The following is a 17320-nucleotide window of genomic DNA, read 5'->3' as shown; positions in this document are numbered from 1 at the left end:
CTGAACGACGAGAAGTCTTTGAAAAGATGAAGACGACCAACAGGATGTGAGGAAGTGTTTCATTAATAACGTTCAGGGTTGAGCAAAATAAGAATGTCCAAAGAGCGACAGTAAGCCTACTAATGACCTGGACCCCTGAACAGATGCAACTTTTTAAAAGGCCCGACTGATACGAGATTTCTGGGGCCGATACTGATATCGATATTGGGAAGAGAAAAAAATCAAATACCGATATATCTGCCGATATCTTTCTTACATCTATGTTACATTCAGTAGAGATAGATGAATTTATTGTTTTATCAAACACTTGTGGAAAAGATTTATGATGAGGAGAAGTTGGTCACTCGACTGAAAAGTAACTGAGCATGAACGTGCGTCACCGCTTGTTGTTTTAATCCATATAGCGCCCTCTGCTGGTGACAGAGAACTGCTGGTGTAATACAAGGAAACTGAAATTAAACTCTATTTGACAGATTAATAAATCTAGTATATCGCCACATATCTGCGATAAAATTAACCGATACTGATAGTCTCTTGAAACGCTCCTATCGGCCGATATTTCAGGCTGCTGCGAGGTGCATGTGTGAACATCCAGGTGAGGAGCAGTCCTCCTGAAGTCATCGAGATAGTTTCAGGAGTTCATATGTGAAAACTGTTGAAGAAGTTAATCTCCTATAAAATTTTTTAGTTATAAATAAACACAATCAGGGTAATATGGGGGTCAGGGCCCCTCAGCTGATTCCGCCCTGAGGGCCCTGTTGTGGGTTAATCCGGCCTTGTTTCTCATGACATAGATCTCCTTTGCATCAACAGGCATTTCATCCAGAGAAATAGCTGTTGGAAAACGATTTTTCTTACATCAGCTTGGTGTTGTAAAGTATTTCTCACGCTCTGCTCTGAGGAGGACCCTCGGGAGTCCCCGGGTCCCGGTCGGAGCAGCAGCCGGTGCCAGAGCTGCCACAACACAGCGGCTGGTTAGGGGTGATGGAGAGAATGCGGCAATCCATTGGCTGCAGGCTTAGTAAATTTCAGGCCGTGTAGTCCAATAGAGAGAGAGAGAGAGAGAGAGAGAGAGAGAGAGAGAGAGAGAGAGAGAGAGAGAGAGAGAGAGCTCTGCTTGCTCTCTCTAATCTTGTCCTCGGAACACACTCTCTCTATGAGAGCAATTAGATTCAGCAGCGCTCCCGTTGCCTCTGCAATGACTCATTGAAACATCTTCTGCGCTGATAAAGCCGCATCTCTATTCTCCCGCACCACACACACACACACACACGCACACACACACTCACGCACGCACACACACGCACACAGGACGTATGGTTGGGCTGCCTTCAGTGCTTCGGGAGTGCTGCGCTTCTGACTTTGGATTTGCGGAGCGGGAGGCTGGACGTGGACTTTATTCTATTTTTTTTTCGTGTGTCGGGTGTTTTGGGCGTCAAGTCGGGACTTACAGAGCGGAGTGAGGCGGTGCAGATCCGGGTTGAGGTGAGTGAGCTGTCGGGCTTTTTCCCTCCGGCAGGAAAAGAGACTTTAATGTATAGACCAGCGGCTGATTTCTGTGCGTTTTCCTGCGCTGACCCCCCTCCTCCGTGCTCCTCTGTCTGCTTGTCCGGACGCGTAATCTAAATCCAACACATCCACTGTTTCCCTCAGCTGGACCATCGTTTTTTCCTTTAACTATTGCATGAAAAATCTCCTAATTTGGGCTTCATTTTGAGGTTTTTATCTAGAAATCCCGCAGCAGCAGAGGCTCGCTCTTGCGCACTTTCACCAGACTCCAGCTGATCATTTTTTGAGCCTAAATGATGACAGAATGGTGCTAAAAGGCTGCTCCCATTACAGATAGCACTCACTACACCGATTTAAAAGCATCCCATTGTAAATTCATCTTTTGTTCTTTGTGTGAGAATCTGTGCTGGAGCGTTTTTCCTGCGCAGACTGTGACGGTGCTTTATCCAAAACTCGGTGCAACAGCTCGGTTAAGTTTAATGCGACAGGACGGACAGCACGAAGCTTTTTCCTTCGACATGGCAAAGCATTCAAAGCCCATTTCACACCTGCGTTTTGTGCACAACTCGTGTTTGTGTGTGTGTGAATGAGCTGCAGCTGAGGGAGAAATCTGCCGGCATCTCCAGAACCCCAGACCCCTCTCTGCGCCGCGCGTCTCTTTCCATCCAGCCACAAGATGGTGGTGTGGATATCTGGATGTGGGGTTTTCAGGGAAAGTGGAAAAAAGAGTGTGGGGGGGGGGGGCTGGTGGTGGTGGAGGGCTGAGTGGGGTTTGTGCATGATTCTTTACAGCTACACTGCTGCTAATGCTGTGATTTTCAGCTTGTATTCATGCTGGGTGGCATTCACACTCCCTCTGCAGAGGAGCTGCAGCTTCCCCACAGGCTGCTGCTGTAACATGGGATGACCTTGTGTGTGTGTGTGTGTGTGTGTGTGTGTGTGTGTGTTGTCATGCACACACCTGCTGCAAGATTAAATGATCATGTTCAGAGTGGATTTAAAGATAATAAGGCTTATGCATGAGGGCACAAATGTCTCTCAAATCTGTCGTCGTCTTTGCAGAAAAGCTGTGAGATGTGTGTGTGCTCGACAGGCGTAGGTGCAACCTTTTTTTTTTTGCATTCATAACCTGCTCAGGTGTGCATCTATGTTGCAAAATGGTCCATGAATGGTCATAAATGTGTCTTAAACGAGAGTCATCCTTAAAAACTTGAATATCTCAGATTTAAAGTGCTGTGAATGGCTGCCTTCCTTCGCCATCTTTAGCAGAGAGGAATAAAAAATGGCCATGCAGGTGTAAGATTCACCTCCGAGCGTCTGCAGGAGACGTGACTTGAAGAATATTCCTCCTGAGATCGTTGTGTGATAGAGATTCAGAGAGCAGGACATCTCCAGCTTTCATTAATCTTGTAATAACGTAAAAAAAAAAAAAAAACTCAGTCATCCTCTTTCAATCATTCCTCCTCTCCTGAGATGTTTTTCTCCAATTTCCAACAAACTGCACGGACGCATTCAGGTCATCCAGAGATGAAAAAGTCAAATATCTCCAACATGCACACATCACGCTGAGCAGGCTCGCTAATCCACTCGTGCTGTCACGTTCCAAAATCATATCAAGGATTCCTGGAACAATAAAAAAAAACAAAAAAAACATGTCAGGGGACAGAAGCAGGAAATTGGTTTTATTCTTCTGCCTTTAAAAAGATGGACTCTGAGTTTACTTTGAATCTTATTACTTTCACACTGACCCAAATCTTCCCTGCTGCCCTTTGCAGAACGTGCAAGATGATTTAATTGAATGCAGAAAGTTTGAGTCTGCTCCTCTCATTATGTCATCGCTTCCACTGCAGGCCTCCTGTCATGTGTTACATTAACTTATCTATCTGACAGCTCGTGGTTGACATGCAGATGCTGAGCACGCACACACACACACGCACACATGACTCACAGGTAGATCCAGCTGGAGTTGTGTAACATGTTGTGTTGTCATGATGTGTGACGGTTGTCTTTTATTGTGTGTAAGCAGAGCTCTGAAGGAGGGATTAATGCACAGTGAGACCTTCTGCTGCGTGTGTTTGCTCTAAGTGCATGTAGGATTGATAGCATTAGCATTTCTCCTCGGGCCTTGGCCAATGTTGACTAGATTTGGTTGAATTTGTGACTTTGGGAGGATTTTAGACACTGAAGGGGATACATGAACTCAAATCTTTCCTTCCATGTCGAGGAAACCAACTCATTTTGTAAACCTGTTTCTGTTGTTTTCATTTTGAAAGCCTTAATTGACATCTTAGTTTTTCACGAGCAGGGCTCAACAGGTGGATGCAAAAGTGTTCAAAGTTCGGCCAGGTTAATGTGAATAAGATCTTCCCTCCTGCACATGTGAGAAGAGAAATGAAGAATGTTTCTGCTCATCAGCAGCTAGAACAGACAGAACAAGTTATTAGTAATTAGTAATGCTTAGTTAAATCCTGGTTGTATATATTCACATTCTTAGTTTTGATATTTTTAGTGCTTATTTACTTTGTATTTAATATTATATTGTGTTTAAATTTGCTAATATTGTGTTTTTTTACTCATATTGTGTGTTTGGATAACCTGCTGCTGTAACGCCACAATTTCCCAGTTTGGGATCAATAAAGTCATTCTATTCTATTCTATTCTATTCTATTCTATTCTATGTATTTATGTCGAGCTGAAATAATGCTAAAGTCGTAGTCTAAGTCGTAGCTATAAACGTAGTTGCCATGGGCACAGCTGTGGCTCGGTTGGTAGAGTCGAGGGTTCAATCCCCAGCTCCTGCAGCCACACGTCTCATGTGGCTCCTCTTCATGTTTCTCTGTTAACTGTCATTGACAAACTTTCATGCATGAGACGTTTAGCAGGACAACGAGCGTGAGTGTCCGATGGGGCCCCCTGAGGGAGGTTCCTGCTCCTTGCATCCTCGTGATAGATAGGATCTACGGTTGGTTTCCTATAGATATCGATCAAACGACGTGCAACACGAGTGAGTTTAACGCGTTTGTACCTGCTGCTCTGATTGGCCGTTCCTCAGAGGCAGGAGAAGCAAACACAGAAGCAGAATAGAAATCAATCTTTGAAAAGAGGATAATGACTCAGATTTTCAAACAGTCGATCCTCTGAGACAGACGTGGCGCTGTGTTCAGTTTGTTCACAGAGAAAGAGACTAAATGTTTGTGTTAGAAGACATTTCTCCTTTTTTTCCTTTTTTTTATTTTTGGAGATGAATAAAAGACGTGGAATCAGGTCGATTCTTTGGCACAGGAATCTCACTTTGATCGTTTGAACATTTAGAGAAAATCTAAGTTTGACTTTAGTCTGCTGAGTTTCTCTCCAACATACAAACAAGGTTTGATGTCAATAAAACTTCAGGTTGCACTTTAGATTCAGGACGAGAAAACGATCAATGATGAGCAGTTGATTAGCATAAATAACCTCAATATGAAGCACTGTAACTTTTAATCCCACATTCTCTGAGGGTTCATAGCAAAATGCTCCTTTGTGAGCAACATCCTCGTTTTGTCGGAGTTATCGAATGTGACTTTTGCAAACACTTTGAGTACCTTGAATCAGCTGCAGCCGCTCCTCTTCAGGTAACTTGTGCATCAAACATCTGCTCCCAAATAAATATATTGATAAAACCGCTAAGAGGCCGTCGGTGCATCGATTCTCAGGATGAAGAGTGTGAAAGGAGAAACGCCTCGGGGGGTTTGAATACTTGTGCAAGATGCTCAAATTGTGAGTGTTCTGCAAAGTAAGAAAGATGAAGACTGGAGCTCAGAGCAAGTCGAAGTTTAAAGCATCCTGACAGAATTTTACACGTAGAAAACTTCTGGCTCAGGCTGTGGCTCAGTCGGTCGTCTCCTAACGGGAAGGTAACCAGCGTCCTTGACAACGACCTCCCTCAGCGTCCTCATTTAGGTGTTCTTGTTAAATATGAAGGAACACAAACAACGCCTCATTTCAACCTCTGCTTTCAGCTTCAAGTGGAAGCCGTTCATGAAAGTAAAGTTTGGGAGATTCTCCCAGCAAACGATGAAATCAAACTGACTGTGTTTGAGTTTATTTCCTCTCCTGATTGATGAAGCACACAGACGATTTCCAGTCCTGACATAAAGAATATTTAACGTCTGAAAGGATGCCATTCTATAAAGTTTTATGGCTCAGGTAAATCTCATCACGACGCTTCAGAAGCTTCTCTCCCCTGCTCTTCATAACACATGCATCATATACTAGATCCAGTGTGTTTGAGGCTAATTACCATCTGCAGCGGTCCGGAGCGTCCGTGACATTTCATAGAGAGGAGGACCGGGTGCCTGTGACGGGATCATTTCATTATGATTGAAATGCAACTGACAGCGGACGCCTTCATTGATATTCATAAGACTTATCTCCTTTCATCATTAAAAGAGGGAACAACGTCTGCAATCTCCCGTGAGCTTCTGCAGAGGAGAGGCAGCGAGCGCGCTCTGCATTCACCCCACGCCGTCTGAAGGACGCTTTGTCATAAAAATAAAAAAAAACGCCCCATTATTACAAACAGCCAACACTGTGTCAATTTATCGCATTCACAAGCGCGTAACCTGAGTGAACAATGAGCGGCACTTCAACCTGTGCAGAGCGGGGCGCCTCTGCTTTCAGCCCATTTCTGAGCGGCTGCGTGAGGCAGACACAGACGCTGGTATTCTTCATTTAGTGGTAAATGTCATCATTATATAAGCGCTGTGTTGTGGGCAAACAGCCGGTGACGAACAGCCCGTGTGTGCGCACTCAGACACACAGCAAAAACGATGCAATCAAATCAATGTACACTGAAGAGGCTGCAGAATGTGCCGCCATATTCTCGGTGAGACACTAAAACTGAAATGGAGCTGCACACATTGTTTTCATTTGTACCCGGGCCTATTATAGAAAATGTGTAAATGACTACTTTTATGGGATTCCCTGCATTCGATTGCTTCAGCCTGCAGACATGAAACAGGCCGTAAAGGCTGCAAACGTTACCTTTTGGAAGCAAAGGCTAAAAGTTTCTATAAGTGCTTTCACACCTGCAGAAAACTCCTGAAATACTCCTGATGTTTGCAGGGTGAGCTGCATGTGTGAAAACGGCTTTTTTTTTGTCACTTGGCAGACTTCGATTGTTATTCTTTGTGTCTGACAACGTTGCAGAAATGATCGACCTTTTTGTTAAAGACTAACATCTTTATTTTCTTCAGCTGTTTGGTCGCTCTCGTCAAAGACACCAGACCATATTGATAAAAACAGTCATTTCCCCCTGCAGAACTTTACAGTTTCTGGTCACATGCAGCTTTAATCTGTGAGTTTGAAAGTGTTGCTGTGTGACTTAAATGACTCCGGTTGTTAGTCTGATCCAGCAGAATACCCTCAGATCCTGGACGCTGTGGTAGACGAGCCTGTTCTGTGTTCTGTATAATTAAATCATAGTTTTTGTCAGTGGAGTCTGGTGGCTTTGAAAAGAGTGACGTAGCAGCTTTTTGTGAAGAAAATAAAGATGTTCCCATTTTAACAAAAAGCTCGATCTCTGCAGGGATCCTTCCTGTAATGTTGTCACACACTGAGAGTAACAACCTGAGCCTGTCAGGAACAAAAATAACAACTTTAAGTGGAAACACTTTAGTTCCCCCCAAAGATTACGCTCAAATCACACTTTTCATCTCTCGGTCTTCTTCTCTCCAGGTAAAGTTTGGCCCCGTGTCCTTTAACATGCTTCTGTTGTTACACTTAATAACATTGATTGGACCTCAAAGGGTTAAAGGAACATGTGCATACATGACGTCTGAGCACAGAGGAGGCGCTGCATGTCAGGACTCTGGCTGCGTGATTCTGAATAGGTTGAATTCTTAGATTATTTGTATCATCGTGCACACAGAGCACACATTTTGTGATATGAAGAAGCGTAGCTTTGAGATGTTCTTTAAATAATAAAATGTCGTTCTGGTATTTGGATGTATGACGGTCAGAGATTCCTGTTCTGCTCGCTCTATTTCAATTTATGGACTCGTCATTATGTCTTACATTTGACAACTTTTGAGCCCGAAAAATAAATATTGAAAGGATTTAGAGTTTATCCCTCATGATTATATTCTTGGCAGCAGAGCTGGATGACCAACTGGCCAAAGTGGGCATCGTCCCCGGACCCCCGGGGGACGGAAAGGCTCCCGATCCATCCCGCTGTTAGTTTGTGGTAATTAAATTAAAAGCATGTGAAGTTTACTTCCTAAAAAGCACAACATGAACGGAAATGAGGAAGAGGGCCTCAAGCAGAATACAGAACCATGCATGCAGAGTTTGTTTTAGTGCTTCAGTTTGCACCAATTAAAACTCGATAATAACTTTTGGTGTGGCTGCACAGGACTGTTCCTGTCAAAGAAATCTTGATGGATCTTGGACAGCCTGAGCCAAAGCACAGCGCCCCCTGTACTTCAGAGAGCCTGCTCAGAAGGATTTTACAGAATATGTGACCTTTAAAAATCTACAAAGCTGAATTGAATCATTTCCAAAGATCTAAAATGTGACTAATGCAGCATCACGTCTTAAGTAAAAACCTTTTAAGAAGCTCCGGGTGAGATGTGACCAGATAGAGAGACTTTTTGACAAACGTGCATCGTGATGGAGCCTCCTCCTGGCGTGCCTTTTGGAGCGAGCGTGACCTCAGCATGACTTCAAACATCGCAGACTCTTAATTGAGTGGAGCTCCACGATGCTGAGGTGGAGACGAATGGATGAAATACTCTTTTTGAAATGTCAGCAGTGCGTGTCTGTCCACTCTGTGATATGGCTTCGCAGTCAGCTTGATCAATACGTGGACGTGCTCGGTCCCACAGCTGCTGACACTTTGTGGAGACGCTCCATTAAGAGTGCGGCGATCTGTGAAGTGGTGGACTCGCAGCGTGTTTGTCTGAGTTCCTTCACACAAACGGCTTTTATGAAGAATACGGCTGGAAGATGGAGGCGATGCATTTACTGTTTAATGTGAGGAAGGTGCTCAGAGTCCACAGAGACAGATAGAATATAAACTGCTGCATGCTCCTGCTGGAGGAGTTTGTAAATGAATCACTCAGGAGGTCTAATAAGAGAGCCAGATTGATTAAAATGCACAGAGATTGTTGCATGTGACATCCTGACTCATCTCTTTTCAGTTTTATTTTCTGATACTGTGAGGTTGGAGGAAGTTTGCGTCTGCAGACGGAGCATCCCCTCTGCGCGCGGTATCTGTCAAAACTTTATCATTCGATCTTCAGGAACAACTCTCCTCCTGCAGACTATGTGCACACGTGTCAGTCCGTCTCCTCCTGAGCTCTGCCGGATGTCAGCAGCAGTCGATTCCAGATTTAAGCAAACTTAAAATGTGTTTACTTCTGGTGCAAAAAGTATGAACAAAAAACACATCCCACTGAGATCGGTTCCTCCTCTGCAGATTTAGTTTGCGAAGAGAAATCGATGTAAATTAAAGAGTGAGTGTGTGTCGTGTTTGTTTGTGTTGGAGTGTAAACTAAGCCTGAGTATAGATTAGATAGATTAGCTCAAGTATAGATTTAAGTGTCATGACTTTCACAAAGAGTCATGCTGTTTATAGTCGACAGAGGGCCACACAGCTATATGTGCATGCTGATTTACACAAACATTTGCACAAAAAGTCGGATTATTTGATTATAAATGAAACCTCGAGCATGCAGGCCCCTCCCCCTCCAAGTTCGATTGACAGCTGCAGGGTGAGTCACATGGGCCGAAGTTTGAAACGCTGTTTTCCTCCGTATAAAACTTTTCTCCTCTCGTAAAATAACTCTCTCTCTTTTTCTCTCTCTCATTGCCGGCTCCACATCCTTGTTAGTGTAGCAGAAACTATAAGACATGTTTTCCTCCATGTCTGGCAGTTGTCACTGATTGTTACCTTGGAAACGGAGAGGAGCCTCGGGGCATGATGGGAAACCTTTCCGGCTAAAAGGGTCAGTTTATATATGAAAAAAGGAAAAGAATATAACTTTATAAGAACCCTGGCTAGTTATAGAGTTCCGCATTTCATGGTGTTTGTCAGTGTGCTCTCTCCACAGCTCCATACGTTCCTTCTTAATATTTAATTTTGCAGCTTTCACAGTAAATAGTTTGAGTAAAAAAGAAAGCCTCAGCTCACCGCTGGAGTTTTTTATGAAATGTTACTCAAACAGGGGGGATTCTGCATTACTTTGGGACTATTTTCTGTGGTGGAGGAATCCATTGTAGGTGTGTTTGTGGCAGCAGGACGGTCGGTGTGTGTAGTACGACGGCATTCACTGTCACTCTAGTCAATGCTACTATTTTCACATCAAGCGCCAAAACCGTGGTGCTGATGGAACGCAGCGCACACCCGGACTACGGGAAAATTGTGGGTGAGAGCCACTTTGAGGGCAAAGGTCATCCTGCAAGACCCTCTGCACCGTCCTCATGCAGAGTCTAGGTTCACTTTTATAAGGAGGACCAAATCAGACAGATGGCTTCAGAAATATGACCAATCAGCTGTAGGCTTTGTTGCCACAACACTGGCAACAAGACATGCAAACCTGCAAATCTTGTAGAGGACAGAAACACAAATATCTCACAGAGAGTCTGAAGTCAGAACAAACACACAACAGAGAGAGAGAGAGAGAGAGAGAGAGAGAGAGTGTAAAAAGGAAGGCACCAGAGTAGTAGACGGAGGGAGTGAAGAGAGACGCTGAATCTCCTGGAGGATGAAGACCCAGATCCAAACATCTGGAATGTGGCAGCGACAGTCAGGAGAGGGAGAGGAGACGGGTCCTGGGACGGCAGATGGTCCTGAACGGAGAAAGAGAGGAGAGAGCAACAAGGAGAAAGTAGGAAGAGAGAGAGAGAGAGAGAGAGAGAGAGAGAGAGAGGCGCGCACACATCTGTGAGTGTGGGATCAAAACAAACAGTGGAGGTTTACTCTCACAGACAGAGCCCAGCTGCTCTTCTGCAGGATCGACTCCAGCGCCAGAGCTCATCGCTGACATCTTATGTTTATATAAGAGGGACAAAGAAAGGAGCCAGGAATCAATATCGTCTGTTCCTGCAGGGGGCGCTGGAGTCTCATCGATGGCGGTCTCCATGCTGGAAATGCTGTCTCAGCCTAACGACAGGCTGCGAGCTGGAGCTGAGGCGGGTTTTAAGACTCCTGACAAACCGTTACACCGCGCCCACCTTTAGGTCACATTTAGGTCTCTCACACGTGTACAGTAGAATAACAATCGGAGCCTTTCCGGGACTTTTAGAGGAAAATAATGAGCCGGTGGGCTTCATTAATTCAAAAACATTTTGTACCTCTCAGTCATTCAGACCCTAAACGTCTGAGAAGACTTCACAGGTTTTAGAAGAAACCACAAGCAGATTTTCTGCCGTGTTTGTGGAGCTCTGCCTCGTCTGAGTCGATGTGTTCGCAGGCTGACACGCCGCCATGACAGCTCCTCAGTAACCGCCCCGGATCCTCTCGGTTCTGTTTCATTAATCCCAGTTGAAAAAGTGTTCAGTTTAAAAATCCTGCACGCAGAGATTGGCGTGTACTTTGACTCTATTAGCAGAGCTGCTCTCATTTATTCATGCGGCCTTTTCATTTATATTTGATATCAGAAAGGAGTCAGTGGCGGTCAGTGCGAGACTGAATAATTGATTCAGGCAGACTTTGAGTGGCAGGCGCCGTTATTTGACCGAGAGGGTAGTTAATCAACAGTTTGTGATTGGAGCAGGGGGCTCAGGGATTTTTCTTCAACTAAAAAACACTTAATTTATAAAGAAATGTATAATTTAAAGCATGTCTTTAGAAAACAGGGTAATGGAATGAGACCGGATCTCCAACAGGTTATTGAATTATAACTCGCATGCATGTCATCTACTTTTGAAAATGTTCATGAGATCAGATTTCTGAGTGAGCAGGCTTTGTGGAATCCACTCACAGAGGAGATTTAAATATGATTATTAACGTCTCCCTTTGACGAGTTTCTGCCAGTACATGTAGATGTATAAACATTCAGTTGTCATGAAGATAGAAATGAGCTCTAGAGACCCAAACTGTTTGTGTACCAGGATGTAAACATGTTTATTTCTCCTGTTAAGTTGGACATTTTAACATGGAGCTCTATGGGGACTGACTCACTGCAGGAGACAGACTCTAGTGGACACTGGAGGAACTGCAGCTGTTAAGTTGGACATTTTAACATGGGGCTCTATGGGGACTGACTCACTGCAGGAGACAGACTCTAGTGGACACTGGAGGAACTGCAGCTGTAAAGTTGAACATTTTAACATGGAGCTCTATGAGGACTGACTCACTGCAGGAGACAGACTCTAGTGGACACTGGAGGAACTGCAGTTGTTGGCGCTTGTAACAGTGGGTGTATTGTTCAATCCTGCAGGTTGCTGCTTTGATTGCTGCGTTGCTAAATAAGTAACTGACTGTTGTTTTTTTGTCTTTCTTGCAGGATATTGGATCAAGCTGGAGCTCAGGTAACCAATCAGAGTCCTAGGCTTTCTCCTTCTCTGGACGGGGGGAGTCGTACAGCGGCTGCAGATCTCCAAGCAGGCTCTCATGATGGGGAGCACTGAGAAAGCTGCTCTCATTGGCTGGAGCTCTTTGGTTCAGCTCGCAGCCTGAGGAGGAACAGGAAGTATCTTGGTGGAGGGGCGGGGGGCGCGCCAAAGGACGACCCGAGGGTGGACCGTAACCACGACCTGCCAGGCTCAGGCTCAGCACCGCGGGAGCATGTCAGCGTCCGGAGTCTCTTCATGGATGTGTCGCTCCACGGCCGGGGTCAACCCTCTGCTGTTGGTGGGGCTAGCGTCCATTTTTGCGGCCGCTGCTCAGACCCAGCAGCACCCCGTCGTCACCACTAATTACGGGAAATTGCGAGGAGTGAAGGTTACGTTACCCAACGAGATCCTTGGACCGGTGGAGCAGTATTTGGGGATCCCGTACGCACTCGCCCCTATAGGGGAGCGGAGATTCCAGGCGCCGGAGCCGCCCATGTCCTGGCCGGGAATCAGGAATGCTACTCAGTTTGCTCCGGTTTGTCCTCAGTTCTTAGAGGACCGCTTTTTACTCAACGATATGCTGCCGGTGTGGTTCACGGCTAACTTGGATACAGTGGTTACCTACGTGCAGGAGCAGAGCGAGGACTGCCTTTACCTGAACATCTACGTCCCCACAGAGGACGGTAAGTCCACCCATACGTCCTCTTCCTGTCCTCTTCCTGTCCTCTTCCTGTCTGTCCACGGCTTGTTTCCTGTTGTATCTTCTGGTTAATCTCTGATCGAGTATTGTTGCTTCAAGATGCACAAAGTGATTTTTGTTTTGCTTCCCACTAACGCTATAAATCATCTACATTTGAACCCAAGTTAACTCCTCAACCACCTGCTCATACCTGCAGATAAACTGTGTTTATCCATTAATTATTTCAAGGGGCTTCCCTCATTTAGAGTCCTGCAGCTGTTTTAAAGATGGAGCGAAAACAGAAACAGGACAGATTTAACCATTTATACCAGTGGTGTCCAAACTTTTTTTCTTGCGGGCCAAAATTGTCGTGTTAGAATCGTTCGCGGGCCACAGGTTTTGTTTTTTTTAAAATATAGTTGAAAAAATAATAAAGCTTTGTAGATCAGAATCAAAAGGCTCGCTAAAGAAACCCTTTAATAAAAGGAAATCAAATATTTTGATTTCTTCGTTCTACTTTATTTGTTTTTTTCTCAGATCCTGTAACGTGGTTTGTTTTTAGAAAAGCTTTCTGCATTTAGTTCAGGTCATTAAATGGTTAAACAGTCCGCTTGTCTGCTTGTTGCATACGTTTTTTTTCATAGTTTACAAAAAAATGTGGAAAATACTAAGAGCTGTAGATTTAAAAAAAACAACAACATACATGTTACTGAACATTTTCTATTTTAGGAATATTCTGAAAAAGAAAAATAAGTAGTGGGACAAACTACCAAACTCCATTTGATCTGCAGAGTCCCTCTGCACCTTTAAGAAAAAGCTAAAGACCCAGCTCTTTGTGAACAGTTGATTGTTGTAGTTGCTGCTGTGGACGAGTACAGAATGTTTGTGTCCAGTCTGTGTTGAGCTTCAGGTGATTCATTGTTGACTCCAGACGACACCTGGACTTCACCTGCTGTGGTTCACAGGGCTAATGGTTGGACGGTCGTGCTGCTGTGGCTTTGCAGAGAAACTTTCCGACTTGTGATGAAGAGCAGGTTACAATATTTGTAAGACACACAAGGAAACTGAATCTTTCAAGGCAGAGGTAGAAGTAGAAGTTGTTAAGCAGCAAACGAAAGCAGGAGCATCTCAAGAAAGTGTTTTAAAGGTCCTGCCCTCCTTTTGAGCATCCTGTTCGGTCTGCTGATGGACACTGACAGGATGCACAACATATGTACTGTAAACATTCACCTTTTTATTCTGCTGCACAGGGCTCTAAATGAGCTTTACAGCTAACTCCCGCTTAGTGGGTATATTCTTCATGACCACACCTAAAAGAAAATCGACAAACTGAGGGATAGGAGGCGGAGGGGGTCACCTTGGCTTCGCCTTGGGGTCTGCCTGCTGTTTATTATGACAGTGATTGCATTCTTCTGCTTTTGGTAAGCTAATCAGTCCTAATTTAGGTTTGAAGATAGGCGTGAAATGCTGCAGAGTCACATGAGGCATGTTGTTTTTGAGTGGCAGCTGTCACATTTTCCAAAAGGTTTGATTTTCACACTGACTGGCTGCTATTGAAATCATGAATTCAGCGTGTTGACTCTTAAAATGAAAAGCTCTACGATGATGTTTTCGTCCTTTACGGCTTATTTTCTCGTCTCTATATGAAGACAATGACGTAAAATGAAAGAAAAAAAGAGTTGATGTCCCCTTCAGGAAGGTCAGGGTCATGTTTTACAGGAGAGGACCAGGTTAATGAAGCTCACATCTACTGGATCAGAAAGTCGCACATTCTCTCTTTAACTTGAATTTAAATGGCGTTCTTTCCTCTCAGGGCGTTTCCTGCCAGTTCAGATGTTTCTACACTTCTTTAGAGGCAAAGAAAGAGATGCTTGTTTCCTTTAAGTGAATTAAAAGATGATTTTCTACACGATTGAGATCCTTTATTTGTACAAGCTTGTAAAAGCTTTTTAACGTCTGATTAGTGTTTCGTATTCCAACAGGCCGTCTCATGACCTTGATTAATAAAGATTTTAGTATTTTCTGTCTTTTAAAATCCCCCGCAGTCTAATCAGTTTAAATACGTCCCAAAGAGAGAACAGGGAGCTTCTTAAAGTGCCGAGAGCCGCTTTGAGCTGCGACTGATAAGAGTTCAGTGTGAGATGGAAACAAAAGAGAAGCTCCAGATGTAAAAGTCGGCGTCGCTCTGAAAAAAAGAAGTGTGTTTCGACAGAAGACGGAGTGTCTGCAGGTCAGAGGGGAAGCACATTAACGTGAGTGTGTGTGTGTGAGATCTCTGACAGCTCAGCTCTATATTTAGTCTGAGCTCCTCCGTACAGGGCAGATTAAAAAGTGCAGGAGGAGGATAATCTCACAATCCTGTGTCGGTGCACGGTCGGAGGCTTTTCTCAAATCTTTTAGTGTAAAAAAAGTTATTGTACTCGGTTTAGAGGTGAGCCAATAAATCTGCACACCTGTATGTAGAATAAAGTCTGCTTTTGTGCATGTCTGATAAAGTGGGAGACGCACAGACTCGGCCCGGTCTGTGCAGGTTTTAGTGCCTCTCATAACCTCTCCATTTTTCAGAAGCATCTCCAATATTGATCCTAGTTTGAGCACGTTTCTGCTCGTGGAGCTTATTAGAAACATGCAGAGGCTTTTTAGGTCGGGTACAATCACTTCTATCTGAACCACTTCTCTTGACCGCTTCCATCGCTGCAACACCTGTTGACCTGATAACTGCTCTCATATCTGGGAAACCGAGGGGCGTCCAAAACAGCTGTGTGGGGTGTCTTTAAACCGCCTACCTTCTCTGGTCCAAACAAATCCAGAGCATTCAGGAGCAGAATCTAAAGTTAGAAGGAGGACATACTGGCTGCTGCATTGTTAATGAATTAAGGAGATGTGTGTTAGGAAGCATGCTGCCATCAAACATTCTGTGTAGTAAGAGAGTTTGGTGATTTCAGCTCAAAGCTAACGCTTTTAATTCTGCAAGAGGGGAATAAATAGGTTGCAGCACATCTTTCAGAGCAACTCATTGATGAACCATCAAGATGACCTGTTTTGCCCTTTAAGGGGAGAAAGACTCAGATTGACTTGAAAATCTTTGATGGCATGTCTCATGTCCACGTCTTTAACAGAAGAAAGAGATCTCGTTGTGAAATGTAAAGCAGTCAAACTAGCAGCCTCAGTCATGCTGGTGTCGAGGCAGTAAAGCAGCTTTATCTTCTGCAGCAGCTGCAAAGACTGACAATCAGAATGAGGATGTTTCTTCTGGAGGGGCTTTTTTTGAAACAGGAAGACAAAAGCACTCTGCCTCTTCTGTGTTTTTAATTGTGGACATCTCTCACACCAGTTGTGTTTTAATGCCTTGCACTCATTCTGAATGTGAGAGCGTGTTCAGTATTAAAGCCGTTCCCTCCACAGGCACCGCCACCGGCTTCATGTTCCAGCAGCAGCCGTGATTTATTCGGAGCCTAAAAAAAGAGGAACATTTCTCAGCGTCCTGAGCAGAGCTGGAGCACGCCGCTCCTTAAATTAAAACAGTCTTTGCAGCACTTTATAAGGCGAAGATAAAACGAGGTAAACTGAGGGAGAAGAAAATGGCTTTAAGTCTGCATTTTCCGAGCCGCTGCAGCTCCACTGTATTTACTTACATCTCGATGCCAACACATCGAGTGATTATGTAATTTGTAAAGTGTAGAGTCAGCACTTTACTTAGAGCCTGTAGCCCGTAGCCCAAAATCTGTGCAACTCTCAGCCGTAGCCTCCCTGCAGCTCTCAGGGCAGTCGAACTAAACCCTGAGAGGAATATTTTTTCTACTTTTCAAGGTTTTATTGCTGTGAAAAATTAAGTTATCAAAGCAACAATCTGTAACTTCTCCTCCTTCAAACAGTCGTTTCAAAGTCGATCTAATAGAACAAAAACCTCCAACAGGGAGAATATTGTTCATCTCATGTCCACAGAGTGCCCAGGTCGCCTGTTTTCAGCACTATGTAACTTCTGCAGCAGTCTCTGTACTGTTTGATACAACAGCTGAGGAGAAGAGGAAGAGGAGTGAGAGTAAGAGAGAGTGAGCGAGTGAGAATAAGGAATAAGAAGGTTGCTGTGGCTGTGTAGAAGCTGTGTGGATAGTTGCATACGGGTAAATGTTTCACCTTTTCCCTTCCTGAGACTCAATTCAGGCAAGTCGTGACTTGTGCACGCTCCTCTCTGCACAAAATGTCACCAAAACCTGAAGTTTCCCTCCGGCTCTGGGTGACTCACGTTCAGAGGCTTTAGAAAAAGAAATCAATCGGAGGCTTTCTTGGCAGAAATAAACGCTGCTACCTTCTGATAATCTGACTCCTTTTTTGGCTTTCAGTCTGTGTTTTCCTGCGCGGCGGCTGATGACGTTCAGACGCAGGGTGGAGGAAATGACTCGAGGCCGGGTCACGACGTGGCAGAGGAGAGATGGAGAAGTGGTGTCTATGTCTGTGTCGCTCAGATAAGACAGCAGTGAGGATGTGACGTTTGGAGGCTATAATTTTGAGACATGCAGCGCTCGGTTAACATCAGGCTGTTTGTGAAGGAAAGAGAGGAAATCACACAAACAGTGACTGATACAGATCAATATG

General features: G+C 44.5%; 1 protein-coding gene across 1 annotated transcript in view; it reads left to right on the top strand.

Moving 5' to 3' along the window:
• The first annotated feature begins 1118 nt into the window (after positions 1 to 1118).
• nlgn4xa (neuroligin 4 X-linked a) overlaps positions 1119 to 17320 on the top strand; it is a 73906-nt gene continuing 57704 nt past the window's right edge. Inside the window, exons 1-2 of the mRNA XM_020652339.3 lie at positions 1119 to 1485; positions 11997 to 12728. Coding sequence (XP_020507995.1) covers positions 12278 to 12728 — 451 coding nt within the window. The 5' untranslated portion in view covers positions 1119 to 1485; positions 11997 to 12277. The remainder of the gene's footprint in view (positions 1486 to 11996; positions 12729 to 17320) is intronic.

Source organism: Labrus bergylta, chromosome 24, assembly GCF_963930695.1.
Source record: "Labrus bergylta chromosome 24, fLabBer1.1, whole genome shotgun sequence".
In the NCBI taxonomy this organism is placed as follows: Eukaryota; Metazoa; Chordata; class Actinopteri; order Labriformes; family Labridae; genus Labrus; species Labrus bergylta.
The sequence above is the reverse complement of the archived record's forward strand: the minus strand, read 5'-3'. Positions and strand labels throughout refer to the sequence as shown.